Raw genomic sequence first — 14,826 nt, forward strand, 5'->3', positions numbered from 1 at the left:
AATATGTATAGGTTTCTTGCACCTGTGTTCTGATAGGCTCAAAGAGAGTTGGAGATATTGAAGAGTCTCTTTTCTTTTTAAGTGGTATTTTGTAGTGTTCAGCATAAGTGTCTGGTCTGAATTTCCTTTTTAATAGGGTAATTGTGCCAGTTTCTGGGTCCACATACAGTTTGGACTGCTCTTCTGTTGAGGGCTCTTGCTCTTCATGTGCTTGAGCTCTTTTCCCTGTCATAGCCTGTCTTGTTTGTGTCGGTTCGATTTCCGTGGTTTGTTCGACCGATCTTTGTGGTATGTGCACCGGAAGTCCGAATTTTATCGGTCCGAGGGACTTTTGTGCTTCGAAAGTCTTTTTAGGCTGTATGACTTTCTTCGGTGCCGTGATTGTTATCGACCCGACTGGTTTTGTTTGGTTGATAACCACTGTTTTGCTTTGTGTCGTCTTCGGAGCTTGTTGCTTCGGAGTGATGTTTTGCCTCGGCTCGACCGACCCCTTGGCCTCGACCCTTGTCTTCGGCTCCAGTGTTCTGGTTTGCAACGTCTTTGGCTTGTCGACTTTTTGTTTCGGTTGACAACCATCTTCTGCTGAAGTCCTTTGTTTGTGTTGCCTGGCGTCGACATCGATCTGGTCGGTTCGACGGCCTTTAGCTTAGGCATGTCTCTGGGCGTACTGGCTCTCGACTCGACAGCCCTGATACGCGACGCAGCCCTGTCGGCGGCCATTTTCTTTTTGGTCGGCGCCGATGGATCTGCGCCTTTTGGTCCGAAGAGTGGGAACTCTATCAGTTTCGGTTTCTGTTTTGCTTCTGGGACTTTCGGTTTTGATATTACCAGGGAATGGTAATGTTGCACCGATGGCTCTTGCCTTACATTCTTAGCCGGGCAGACTTGCGGGGCTATAGAATCGATGTTTTGATCTTGGCTAAGGCCTTCCGGCGATGCCTCGACCTGAGCCGTTGGAAGCGATTCATTATATGTACTGGGCTCCGTACTCACGGTTGGCCCCATGTCCTCGCCGGAGTCATCCTCGACGGCTCCGATGCCTGGATCATCGTGCCCTACCTCGACGATGTCGTCTTCTTCGTCGACGTAGTAGTTGGAGTCATGTTCCGACCCCTGCTCCGACTGCTGGTCTGAGTCCTCAGCTTCGACGTCCTCTTCGTCGTCCTCAAAGATGTTCTCCGGGTCAGGCGCTGGCTTCTGCATTGTCTGCCTCGCTGCTCTTCGAATCCGAAGTGTTTTCTTTGAGCGAAACTGCGCACAAGCTAAGCAGTCGGCTTCATTGTGTTCAGGAGATAAACACTTGTTACACACAGGGTGTTTATCTATGTGTGGGAATTTTGAGTTACAATTGGGGCATCTTTTGAATGGACTTCGTTCCATCGACGATTGGCCCTTGGTGTCGAAGGAAGGCCACGCGGCCCGATTCGGCACTGTGAGTAGAAAATAACAGAAATAAAGTTGTCGTCACCGATCGAATAACAATACCGACGACCCCGAAGACCTTTTAGAAAAGTTTTTTATCAATTCCGAACTCCGAGTTGGAAATCACATCCGAACCCAATGGCGGAAAAAAACAATCTAAGGACGGAGAGGATGCCCATGCGCACTGTAGTCCAGGGGAGGAGCCACCTATCTTGTGATACTTCGAAGACTCTTCCAGGACAACAATGTGCAATCATCTGGACCCAACACTAGGCGGCGATCTATGCACAGATATGAATGCAGCAGCCCACATGCCTCGAACATAGTGTTATCGGTTTAAAGCCAAGTATTTGGTAGTGGGAGTTGAAGTTTTGGGGGTAGACTCAGGGGCATCTCAGGGTCAAGGATGCACTCTTGTTACACCCTCAGCGGCCCTTTGGCGGCCGGGTGCAGAGTTCTGAGGCCCAATGTTATCCAATGGGGGATAGGGGTCTCCGGTTGGTAGCTGCTGATGAGCAGGCCACTGGGTTGTGGGAGCAAAGCTCCTGGAGTTAAGCTCAAGGCAAATGGGCGTTTAGGTCTGCACAAAAGTTGCACCCTCAGCGGCACTGGGGCGGCCGAGTGCTGTTGTGGCATCGGAAGCCCTGTAGCTTTCAATGGGGAATCTCCGGTTTGCAAAAGCACTGCAGGCTCAAGGATGAAGGTCTTCTGGGTGCGACCACCACTTCAAGAGGTAAGTTGGGAAGTTAAGGTTTGGTTAGGCACCGTCGGTTTGGCCACCCAAGGCCGTGGTGCAGGGGTGCCTTTTGGGATCGGATCTTCTTATCAGCTCCTGGTCGCGGTTGGGGGGGACCATCTGGATTTAGGCTGCAGGCATTGGCTGGAGGCAGGTCAGGGGTCGCAGGATCTCGATTCAGGATCGCCTGGGGGGACCTCCTCTTGGTGTTTGCCCACTCGAGCTCGGGCTGTGGACGGCGGGTGAAGATTGGTGCTGATTCGCGGTTTCCGTCCGAGGCCAGAGGTTACAGATGAACAAATCCGGTGTTCACAGGAGACAAAGTCTTTGGGGTTAAAGGCAGGCAGGTCCTCTGGGGTTTTCAAGGTTGCTGGCTGCAGGACACCAGGAATTTTGCAGGAGCAGGTTCGAGGTGGAGACAGGCCGGGAGGGCAGGGTCCACGTCAGTGGGCGTCCTCCTCTTGATGGGTTCCGTCTGAAGAAGCAAGGTTCAGGGGTGCCCCTAAATACTAGATTTAGAGGTATTACATGGAGGTAAAAGATAGGGACCAATGGGTCCCTTCCCTGGGCTGAGTCCCCCGACCTTCAAGATGGCGTGGATTGAGAGTTGTTCTTCACCTCGCCTCCCCAACCTAAGGGGTAGTGTTGGCAGAGGTTGGCACACTTCTCTTCCTCACTTGTTTTTTCCACCGGTTCTACCGCCCAAAGGGGCGGTCAGAACTATTGGGGACTAGTTGCCGAGAGCAGCAAGTGGCCTGGGGAAGCTCACAAAGGCGGCAAGCCTTTGAAGCTATCCCTTCATGAACCCTGCCCGTCCTGCGGGAGGAGCCTTGGCACCGCATCCCAGGATGTGCATTGTTTCAGACCCCAGAGAGCAGCAGGCCCTCGACCCAGGGGTCCGGAAACATGTCTGTTGGTGGCATCTGAAAGCAGCCACTCAGCCTGGACACTAGTTATAGGTTAGTTTTTTGTGTGCATTTGTCATTAAAGCCCACACTGGCATCAGTGTGGGTGTATTTAATGTCCTGATAGGTTTGATACCAAACTTCTCAGTTTTTTAGTGTAGCCATTATGGTGCTGTGGAGTTCGTAATGACAAACTCCCAGCACCATATACTCTTAATGGTAGCGCTGCACTTACAGTGTCTAAGAATAGTCTTAGACACTGTAGGGGTACAGGGCTCATTCACCTGTACCCTCACCACTAGTGTAGTGCACCCAGCTAGAGGGGTGACTGACCTATGCCAGGGCAGTGGGTTGTAGGCGTATAACACAGATGTGTGCCATGTCGACTCTTCACTTTGTTCTGCACTAAAGCACACAGCCTGCAAAGGCAGTGTGTGTGTGTGTGTGTAATGGTACAGGACCTCTAAGGGTGGCACAATAAGTGCTGCAGCCCTTAGAGCCCTTCCATGGTCACAGTGCACTGGGTACCTGTGGTACCATTTACCAGGGGCTGACCTGTGGCTAGAGATGCCAATTGGGTTCGTTTTGGGGGCAGAGCACAGACCCTGGGAACCCGATTGGCAGGGGCTCAGGGCACATCAAGTCAAATTGCATCAGTAGTCTGGCAAAAAGTGTTGCGGGGGTTACTGCAACAGAAACCCACTTTCCTACAAGGCACTATTGCCGAAACAAGCGTAGTTACTTTATCTTCAAGCCTTCCACAATATGATTCATGTTCTTGTCAAAATAGGGAATATGTACTGAAGGCTTACTGCCTCTAGTCATATCACAAAATCCATTGTTGACTGGAGACAATGTATTTTTATTCATGTGGTATACCATTTACACCTTTGTGCATTAACTTATTATTAAGGACAATTGTTTACATTGTTGTTTAACAAATGCTTGACTATTTTCTCATTGAGTGTTTTCCAATACTGTATAAATAACACCTCTCCTCATATTGGTTTTGTAGCCAATTTTCCCGCCCATAGTGGGGGGCCAGTAGCTGGGACCACCAAAATGGCTTGGGCAGCTTACAAAGGTGGCAAGCCTTTGAAGCGTCCCCTTCGTGGAACCTGCCCATACTGGGGCAGGAGGCTTGGCACATCTGCCCAGGATGTGCTTTGTTTCAGGACCTCGAGGTGGGAGGCTCTCGACCAAGGGGTCCAGAAACATGTCTGCGGGTGGCAGCTGGCGAGCAGCCAGTCAGCCAAGACACTAAAGTTAGGTTGTTTTTCAGGTGGCATCTCTATGATGATTTTTCATTAAATCCCACACTGGCATCAGGGTGGGTTTAATGTGCGGAGAGGTTTCATATGAAACTTCCCTGTTTTCAGCAAAGCCATTATGGAGCTGCGGAGTTCGTTATGACAATCTCCCAAACCATTTACTTTTTATTGCTTTACTGCATTTACAATGTCAAAGAATGGGCTTGGACACTGTAGGGGTACAGGGTTCATGCACCTGTATCATAACCAGTGGCTTAGTGCACCCAGCTAGAGGAGTGGCTGACCTATGCCATAGGCAGTGAGTTGTAGGTCACCTCTGCACAGAGGAAGAGGGGTAGAGGGGTGTGTGTGTGTGTGTGTGTGTGTGTGTGTGCGCGCGCGGGTGTGTGCGCATGTGTGTGTGTGTGTGTGTGTGTGTGTGTGTGTGCGCGCATGTGTGTGTGCGCGCGTGTGTGTGTGTGTGTGTGTGTGCGCGCGCGTGTGTGTGTGTGTGTGTGTGCGCGCGTGCGCGCGTGTGGGTGTGTGCGCGCGTGTGTGTGCGTGCGTGCGTGCGTGCGTGTGTGTGTGTGTGTGTGTGTGTGCGTGTGTGCGCGCGTGTGTGTGCGTGTGAGTGCGTGTGCGTGTGTGCGCGCGTTCGTGTGTGCGTGCGTGTGCGTGCGCGTTTGTGTGTGTGCGCGTGTGTGTGTGTGGGTGTGTGTGTGTGGGTGTGTGTGCGCGCGTGTGGGTGTGTGTGTGCGCGCGTGTGTGGGTGTGAGTGCGCGTGTGGGTGTGTGTGTGCGCGCGTGTGTGTGCGCGCGCGTGTGGGGGTGTGTGTGTGTGCGCATGTGCGCGTGTGTGGGTGTGTGTGTGGGTGTGTGTGTGTGCGCGTGTGTGTGTGTGTGTGTGTGTGTGGGTGTGTGTGTGTGTGTGTGTGTGCGCGCGCGTGTGCGCGTGTGTGCGTGTGCGCGCACGTGGGTGTGTGTGTTTGCGTTCGTGTTTGCGTTCGTGTTTGCGTCTGTCCGTCCACAGGGCCTCCAAGAGTGGCACAAAGTGTGCAGCAGCCCTTTGAGGCCTTCCCTGATCATAGTGCCCTTGGTACCTTTTACTAGGGACTTACATGTGGCCAGAGAGAGGGACTCAGGAGCACATCGGCACCAGATTTGGCATTGAGTTCTGAAATGAAGGTGAAACAACGGTCTGATTTCTGGAAAGCCAACTACAATTGAACAATTGTAATGGACTTGAATAGTCTTGATATTCAATGGGCGAAAAGCACATGGATAATCCAATATAAATAAACAATTCAGGGTTGCAAAGCATGCTGTAGGTTTTCTATCCGATTAATTAGTTGACAATGTAAGTGTTCGTATCAAGCAAGATATCAAAATCCACTGTGCTTCAAGCTTACAAAAAAAAAAAAGGGCTAATAACGGTCTTAAAATGCTACAATGCATCTGTACAGTGGGAGTCTGGTCATAAACGCATTTATTTCAGATATGATCAAATGACAGCAAAGCATTAGAGTAGAATTTTTGAATGTAAGAAGCTTATTACCAGGTAGAGTCCTTCCACTGCAGCAATACCTCTGAATTGCTTCCTTTACATTGAAGCTACACTTAAAAAGTTCGTAGAGAGCCTACAAGATAAATAAAAAAAGAAAATAAACACTGTAATAAAACCTTAAAATAAAGCACAAATCCATGACAAATGTTTCAGAGCAAGTCAATAATGATGATAAAATACATTACTCAGGAATATCACTCAATGCTACTACCCTTATCAGACAGTCAGTACTGAATTCATCAATAACTTCCCTGAAATGGACAGTTGCTCCTGCATCTATCCCTGATACATAGAGAATACTCATTTATCCAACTCAAACTTGACTTGCGCTTTCATTTAATACTTTGCCCAAGTGTGAAAGGATTCAAACAAAAACACAGCAATCCTCATCGTGTAAATATAACTTTTCATAGTTTTCAGCATTTTTAAGTCCCTGTTTATGTAACTCTTTTTTCAGCCAGTCATATCTATCCCTGTATGGAAGTTTATTTGGGGTTAATATCTATTCTCTGGTTAGAATCCTGCACGGGTGCTTTTTACAATGTTGCTCCAGGCCACAATGCCATTCCAATCTGACTAATTAACAAATCCTGGTGAAGGACCTTTTTCATCTTGTTGTCCAAGTCTTCCAGAATACAACAAAGAACTACATTATTTGGCACGTGGTTGTCTTGATGGTCAACTGATAGCAATGATCAGATGTGGGGAATGGTCAGGCTTCTTGGTTGTGGCTTACATATCAGACTGAGTAGTGGAGTGGTCAATAGAGGTTTTCTCTGCGCAGTTTCTGTCTGGTTAGTTTTTAACACAGGTGACCCTTTGACACTAGACTAATGCAATATAATTAGAAGATAAAGTTACTTCCATTCTGTTGGAAAACGAGGCAGCATCTGTGAGGCCTGCACAAATAACATGACACATTTGTCCTTCACTGGGAACCAAACACCCCAGGACAGCGCCTGGCTCTCAGAGGGTAGCGTTGCAGAGCAGTCTGAGGCTTACTCAAGAGAGGTGGTGTGGGCTAGTAATCACCATTTGCAGGTGCACAAAAATAACACTCAATAATGGATTGTCCAGTCTGTACTTTGCTTTATAAAAGTAAGAGTACATTTATTAAACACACATACCATTCAATACTATACACCAACTTACGAATACACATAAGCTGATGGAATTACTTTGTGACATTGCATAACATTTCCACTCCTCCCGCAGGGGGGTGGGGTCTAGTACCACCACTCCCATGTATGCACATCATCTTGTCCCCAATGCAGTGAATTGGTCTTGAGCGAGGGCCCTGCGCACTGGCACCATTCCAGTGGCGACTCCCCCCCATTACCTCCACAAGCATTAAACAGGCTACACCTGCCTTGGTGACACTTGACCCTGACTGAGCATCTCCTACTGACCATACAGTATGCACCTCTACATCTTAAGGGCTAATAGTCTGGGGTCTTCACCTAAGCACAGCAGCAAGAATACCTGTTTACGCACATTTTAGAATGACAGTACTCCTAACATTTGGATATCATTAGAATGCATTGCAATTATAGCCCCTAAGGCATCACAGATAAAATCACAGGTTTCAGTACATACAGTCAGACACCCTAGCAGGAATGTCTAGCCACTTAAATCCACTTTGCTTATGCCATCGCCTTGCACCAGCACCTCACATTAAACAGGTGAACCTTCAGTCCCTCTAAAAGAGATAACCATAGAAAAAGCATTTCGGTGCAATTACGACGGCGCTCCCCCGCTTTTACTTCTGCGGGGCCCGGGGATGGGGTCCCGGGCCCCCAGACATCTTCCTGGGAGGAGGGAGGGGGAGGGGGGCGGCGCAACGGCGCTCCCCCGCCTCCATCTTCGGTGGGGGCCAAGGTGGGCTCCTGGCCCCCATGCAGGGCAACTACACGGGGAGCGCGACGGCGCTCCCCGGCTTCCCTTCTCCATGGGGGCAGCCCCTGGGACCTGAACCACCCCGGGGGCATCTCTGGGACCGGCGGCAGAGCCCCATGTACTTGGTCATCGGTCTTCTTAGGGGTCAAAGGTCGCCTACCTTCCAGGGGCCATATCTCAGCCCCAGGGGGTCCTACATGCCCCATTTGCGCGTCTTCTTGCTCCTGGGGGAGTCCCCCAGCCACTGGGAGCACGCTCCTTCGCCCTCTGGCTCTCCAAGAGGGTGCATTCTGCAGGGAGCGGTCTTCACTGGCTCCCTGCGCCTCTCTTCTCCCTGCGCAGAGGCCTCTTCTTCTGCGCCCTGATCCTGGGCTCTTCTTCTGGCGCTGTTAGGGGCCTGGGGGGCAGTCAGGGGTGTCCTCCTTCCAACTGCCCATTGCACCAGGCTCCAGCACCTTTCGCCTCAGCAGACCACACCCCAGAGAGAGCTTCTCTTCCTGAGCAAGTACTTTTTAAAAGTTGAGTAAGGGGCTGGCAGTTAGTCTCTGTGTGTCCTATCAAACAGCGACACATCACTTCCCTGCCCCTGCTCCCTCCTTGTCCAGCCTCTGGGTTTGTTCAAAATGGCGTCGTCCAGTGTCTCTGGCCACATGGCCTCTGAAACCCAACTCCTTCCCCCTCACTGCCTTCACGGGATTCAGCCTGATGCCAGACTGGAAAGGAAAGGTTTTACCCACCAATAAAAAGTTGTCTGCCAGTAAATTAGGTACCAAGGACACTGGTGTAATTTCCTGGCACTTTCTGAATGTCTAATGAGGTATGCAGGAAGGAAATGAGAGAACATCAACGATGACAAAAACAGCACTTCTGCATAGACTGAGATCTTAATCTAATCAATAATTCATCAGGGGACGTGGAATGTCAGTCAGGGATCTGAAGGAAGGAATATGCTACTTACCAGTATGCATCTGTTCTTGGCATGTAGAGCTGCAGAATTGTACATTTAGCAATAGATCGCCACCTGGTGTTGGGCTCGGATGATTGCAGGTTGTTGTTGTCTTCTTGGAAGAAGTCTTTGTATTCACGAGATAGGTGACTCCTCCCTTGGACAATACTGCGCATGGTCATCGACTCCATCCTCAGATTGTTTTTTGTCATGATGGGAAATGATGGAGTTAGTAGAAGTAAAGAGAAAGGATGTTCATGCGTGTGCATCTAAGAAAGATGAGTACTGGAACGGATACAAGTCCCGGGGAGGCGGGAGGGCATGTACAATTCTGCAGCTCTACATGCCAAGAACAGATGCATACTGGTAAGTAGCATATTCCGTTCAAGGCATATGAACTGCAGATTGTACATTTAGCAACGATTGTGCAGCAGTGTCTCCCCTAGCGGTGGTCGCTTGTATCCGTTGCAGCATACTGAAATAGTGTTTTAAGGACAGCTTGGCCTACTGCAGCTTGCTGCTTGGTTTGCACGTCAACACAATAGTGTTTAGTGAAGGTGTGTATGGTAGACCATGTTGCTGCCTTACATATGTCCACTAGTGGTATGTTTCCTAAGAAAGCCATAGAGGCTCCTAGTTTGCGAGTGGAGGTCGCTCTAGGAAGAACTGTTAGTGTACTATTAGCTTTTTGATAACCTATTTGAATACACTTTACAATCCATCTGGCAATTCCTCCTTTAGATATGGGATTGCCTTTGTGTGGGGAACAGAAAGATACAAATAGTTGTTTTGTCTTTCTGAAGGATTTAGTCCTGTCTGTGTAGTATAAAAGAGTTCTTCTAACATCTAGGGTGTGTAGAGCCCTTTCCGCAACAGAGTCTGGTTTTTGGAAAAACACTGGTAACTCTACTGATTGGTTACGGTGAAACGGAGTAATCACTTTTGGCAGGAATTTTGGATTAGGTCTAAGAACCACTTTGTTAGGGTGTATCTGAAAAAATGGTTCTTCTATTGTGAATGCTTGTATTTCACTAACTCTTCTGAGAGAGGTGATGGCAACAAGGAAGGCAGTCTTCCATGTTAGGAATTGCAATTCACACCTGTGTAAAGGCTCAAAAGAGGGTCCCATGAGTCTTGTAAGGACAATGTTCAGGTTCCATACTGGTGCAGGTGGTAACCTAGAAGGGATTATTCGTTTTAATCCTTCCATAAATGCTTTTATCGCAGGTACTCTAAAGAGTGATAGGTGCTGTCTATTTTGTAAATAGGCTGCAATTGCTGCTAGATGCAGTCGTATGGAAGAATAAGCCAAGTTGGACCTTTATAGGTGTAGAAGGTAACAAATAATATTTTGGATGGAAACATCCAATGGATCAATGTGATTGTTGTTACAGTATATTGCAAATCTTTTCCACTTAGCAGCATAACATGCTCTAGTGGTGGGTCTTCTAGCTTCTTTAATTATGTTCATACATTCTGGTGGTAAATTTAAGTAGCCAAACTCTTAAGACCACAGGAGCCAGATCGCCAAATTCAGTTGGCTTGGTTCTGGGTGCCTTATTTCTCCATGGTTCTGTGTTAACAGGGATAGCGTGAGCCGTAATTTCTGATGTGGAACCAGTGAGAGATCTAGTAGTGTGGTGAACCACGGTTGGCGTGCCCATGTGGGGGCCACTAGTATTTCAGAGACTGTTGTCTGAGCTTGCGTACTACTAGTGGAATGAGTGGGAGAGGCGGAAAAGCATACGCAAATCTGCCTGACCAATTCATCCATATTGCATTCCCCTCCGACCATGGGTGTGGAAATCTGGCGGCGAAGGTTGGGCATTTTGCGTTTTCGTGGATGGCATACAGATCTATCTGTGGGTGCCCCCACATTTGGAAGAATGGTTGTAGAACCTGTGGGTGCAACTCCCATTCGTGAATCTGTTGTGATTAACGACTCAACAGATCTGCTATCTGATTGTGAATTCCTGGAAGGTGTTCTACAGTCAGGTGTATGTTTTGAGGGATGGCCCATCTCCAAATGTTCTGTGCAAGCTGGGACAGTTGCAGAGAGTGTGTCCCCCCCGGTTTTTGTATGTAATACATAGCTGTCATGTTGTCCGTCAGGATTAGAACAGCTTTGTTTTGTACTTGTACTTGAAAAGTCTTGAGTGCTAGGTAAATCGCTAGCAGCTCTAAATGATTGATGTCGAGCAGTTTTTGTTGGCTGTTCCATTGGCCTTGAGTGGTATAGTGCAGGAGATGGGCTCCCCATCCTCTGAGGGATGCATCTGTTGTCAGCACTATTTGTGGAGCAGGTTCTAGGAACGGCCGTCCGTTTGTCACGTTTTTGGTGTTCCACCATTGCAGAGAGCGATATGTACGGCTGTCTACCAACACCAGGTCTGTGAGCTGACCTTGAGCCTGATTCCACTGTTGTGCTAGACATTCTTGTAGTGGGCGCATTTGCAGTCTTGCGTGAAGAACTATGAAGATGCAAGACGCCATCATGCCTATTAGTTTCATGAACACTCTGGCTTGAAGAGAGTGTTGGCATTGAAAAAGTGAGACCAAGCTCTGAATGCTTTGAATCCTGGCTTGACTGGGATAAGCTAGAGCTGATGATGTGTCTATGGTAGCTCCTAGATATTGGTGAACGTGCGAAGGCTCTAGGTGCGACTTGGTGTAGTTTATCGTAAACCCTAAGTCGTGTAATGTTTGAATCGTTTGTTTTGTGTGTTGTACACACTGGTTGAACGATCTTGCTTTTATGAGCCAGTCGTCGAGGTAAGGGAAGACCTGTATCTGTTGTCTTCTGAGATGTGCTGCTACTACTGCTAAGCACTTTGTAAACACTCGTGGTGCTGTTGTGACTCCGAATGGAAGGACTTTGAACTGATAGTGTTGTCCTTGTATGACAAATCTTAGATACTTCCTGTGCGCAGGATGTATAGAAATATGAAAATAGGTGTCCTTTAGGTCCAGTGTTGTCAGAAAGTCTCCCTGTTGTAGTAATGGGAGTACTTGTAAAGTGATCATGTGAAAATGATCTGATTGAATATAGTGATTTAGGGGCCTGAGGTCGAGGATCGGTCTTAATGTCACGTCCTTTTTGGGTATTAGGAAATACAGGGAGTAGACTCCTGTTCCTTGTTCCTGTAAGGGGACCTCTTGAATAGCATCTTTTTGTAGAAGTGCTAGAACTTCCTGTTGAAGCAGTGTTATGTGTTCTGTGGACATTGGACGCTGCCTGGGTGGTATGTTTGGGGGGGTTGCTATGAGTTCTAGGCAGTAGCCATGTTGGATAATTTGTCTTACCCACCTGTCTGTTGTGATGGAATCCCGGACAGGTAGGAACTGTGATACTCTGCCCCCTACCGGTGTGGAATGATGTAGGGGAGGCAGAGGGAAGTCACTGTTTGGGAGTGGAAGAGCAATCTCGGCTTCCTTTTTGACAACACCATGTCCTGCAAAGCTCAGGTCAATAGAGTTACCGCGGCCTGCTTCGGCAAGCTGCGCATGATCAGGAAGATCTTTCCCTATCTCCCTCAGGCGTCCCGCAAAACGATTGTCCATGCTCTTATTATGGCACATCTTATATGCTGGTGCCCCCCTTTATCTCATTGACCGATTGCAAATCATTCAGAATGCGGCAGCCAGGCTTATTGGAAACATCCCTACCCGCAATTCGGTTAAAGCATTTCGGAACGACCTACACTGGCTTCCCATCGCTCAACGCATTCAATTCAAAATTCTGATCCTTGCCTTTCGGGCCATTCATGGAATTGTCCCGGCTTACCTGACCAAAAGACTCAAATTATCCATGTCAGAAAGACACCTGAGATCCAACAGCCTCCGTTTACTGATTGTTCCCAGATTTAGGCTTACCCGGAGTGGCGGCAGAACGTTCGGCGTGACGGCGGCCAAGTACTGGAATAGCCTTCCTCTGGACCTGAGGTTCACTGATTCAGAGCAAATTTTCCGTCGCAAATTAAAAACCTGGCTGTTCACCAAACTCTGATCAGGTGAGCCTCTATAGCTTCAGGTTGGATGGTTTTGAACCTGGTTATCCCCTTCTGTGATTAACTTGTATTCTTAGCGCCGGGACACCCCCGACGGGGGTAGCCGCGCGCTTTATAAGCTTCCTAAATAAATAAATAATAAATAAAGTGCAGCTCTGTTTAGTAGATGATTGAACCCAATAATATCCTCTGGAGGGGAAGGTTTTGTTGGGTAGTACTGAGGATCAGGTATGTCTGATGCATTATTTGGTTGGAAATTATATGCATCATCTTCCCTGGTATATTCTGGGTTGACATCTTCATCCTCATCTAAGGGATATGTATGTGTCTCTGGTACATCATCCCCCCCACCTAAGTCATACTCTTCGTCAGTGTGGTGTGATGATGCAGGAGATTGAGCAGGAGAAGTTAGAGCTCAATATATGGAGTGATAGGAGAGGAAGAAGGTGAAGGAGAGGAAGGGTGCATTGGAGATGTTGCACAATCCTTTTTAGCAGGAACCACAGTTGGAAGTGGTGTGTCTGCTGGTCTCTTTTTGTGTGGGATTGCTTCCACATGTCCAGTTTTTGAGTTGATATAGACCTTTTTCTGCTTTGGATCTGGTCTAAATAGTTCTTCCTCTTGTATAAACCTCTTCGGTGCCGATTTTCTTCAGTGTCGATAGAGGTTCTTTAGTGTTTTTTGCCTTAGTAGGAGTTATTGAGTCCTGTGGCAATTTCTTCGGTGCCGAAGATGGTTTAGGCTTGTGTGTATCAGGCCTTGTGGTCTTTGGTACCGTTATCGGAGATTTCGGCGTGGATACAGGTTTTGTTGGACCTGTTGCGCCGGAGTCTATCTTCTCGTCTTTGTTTTTGGAGCCGGATGGTTTCGGAGTCGAAGCTTTCAGTTCCGTTACTGTCTTTGGTTTCGGCACCGATGCCTGTTTAGGTTTGGGTGCCGAAGAGTCTTTGGGCGCCGAAGGGTGTGTTAGCTTCGGTGCCGAAGAGTCCTTCGGTGTCGAAGGATGTTTCGGTGCCAATGGAGGAGGTGGAATTGGCACATGTGGTTTTTTCGGTGCCGAGGCACCGGAAGGCGTAGTCTTTTTCCTCGGAGCCGAGCCGGAAGGTGGGGCGTTGGAGGGTACATTTCGGTCTCGACTGGGCCCCATGAGCAGATTGCTGACCGTTGCCTTTGGTTTGGGCAGTGTCTGTTGTGCAGGGGCAGAGGTACTCACGGGTTGTCGAGATGGAATCGAATCATCCGAGTCCTCTGCTCCCGATATGATCTGGAGATCAGGCGAGTCTTCCTCGGCAACGAGTGGAGCCTCGTCCTCGGAGATATCTTCGAGTGGGTTCTCTTCCTCGGAGACGTCTTCTTCGACGATCTCCTCCTCAAAGATGGCCTGCGGTGCTGGTGCTGATCTCCTTATCTCGTGTCGACGGGCCCTCCGATCCCGAATGGTCTTTTTCGATCGGAAGGAGGCACAGGCTGTGCAGGTCGACTCGTCGTGTTCTGGCGAGAGAGAGGTTGCAAACCTCGTGATGATCGCTATGAGGGAATTTTGCTCGACATATCGGGCATCTCTTGAATGGAGTTCTGTCCATGAGGCATAGGCCGTACGGCACCGATAGGCCCAACGGCCCGCGTCGACACCTGGATGTAGCTGGTGATGTCGAAAAGTGTCTTCGATGTCGAAAGTTGTTTGTCTAAAGTTTCACACTTCGAAAATGCCGAAAAAAGTATTTTCTAGCCGGAGCGCAGTGGCGGAAAAAAACAATCTGAGGATGGAGTCGATGACCATGCGCAGTATTGTCCAAGGGAGGAGTCACCTATCTCGTGAATACAAAGACTTCTTCCAAGAAGACAACAACAACCTGCAATCATCCGAGCCCAACACCAGGTGGCGATCTATTGCTAAATGTACAATCTGCAGCTCATATGCCTCGAACCAATATTTATGGGCCGTTTAGGAGGCTGGCTTAGTATATGGTGCACACTTATGTAATTGTAGCACCCTGCACTAATCCAGACAACCCATATGGTGATTTTAGTGCTTTTAGACAATCTTAGAAAGCTTTACAAGTGGTAGCTGTTGAAAGTCCAGAAGGAGTGTAAAGCACCT

At 48.5% G+C, this 14,826-nt stretch overlaps 1 protein-coding gene across 7 annotated transcripts in view; it reads right to left on the bottom strand.

Moving 5' to 3' along the window:
- The window catches only part of MIER3 (MIER family member 3), a 357,073-nt gene that overhangs the window by 144,409 nt on the left and 197,838 nt on the right, over window positions 1-14,826 (bottom strand). For all 7 annotated transcript variants that reach the window (XM_078675116.1, XM_078675117.1, XM_078675121.1 and 4 more), the window contains one exon: window positions 5,868-5,949. In XM_078675116.1, coding sequence (XP_078531242.1) covers window positions 5,868-5,949 — 82 coding nt within the window. The remainder of the gene's footprint in view (window positions 1-5,867; window positions 5,950-14,826) is intronic.

The sequence above is a fragment of the Lissotriton helveticus genome, chromosome 2_1, assembly GCF_964261635.1.
Source record: "Lissotriton helveticus chromosome 2_1, aLisHel1.1, whole genome shotgun sequence".
Lineage (NCBI taxonomy): Eukaryota > Metazoa > Chordata > Amphibia > Caudata > Salamandridae > Lissotriton > Lissotriton helveticus.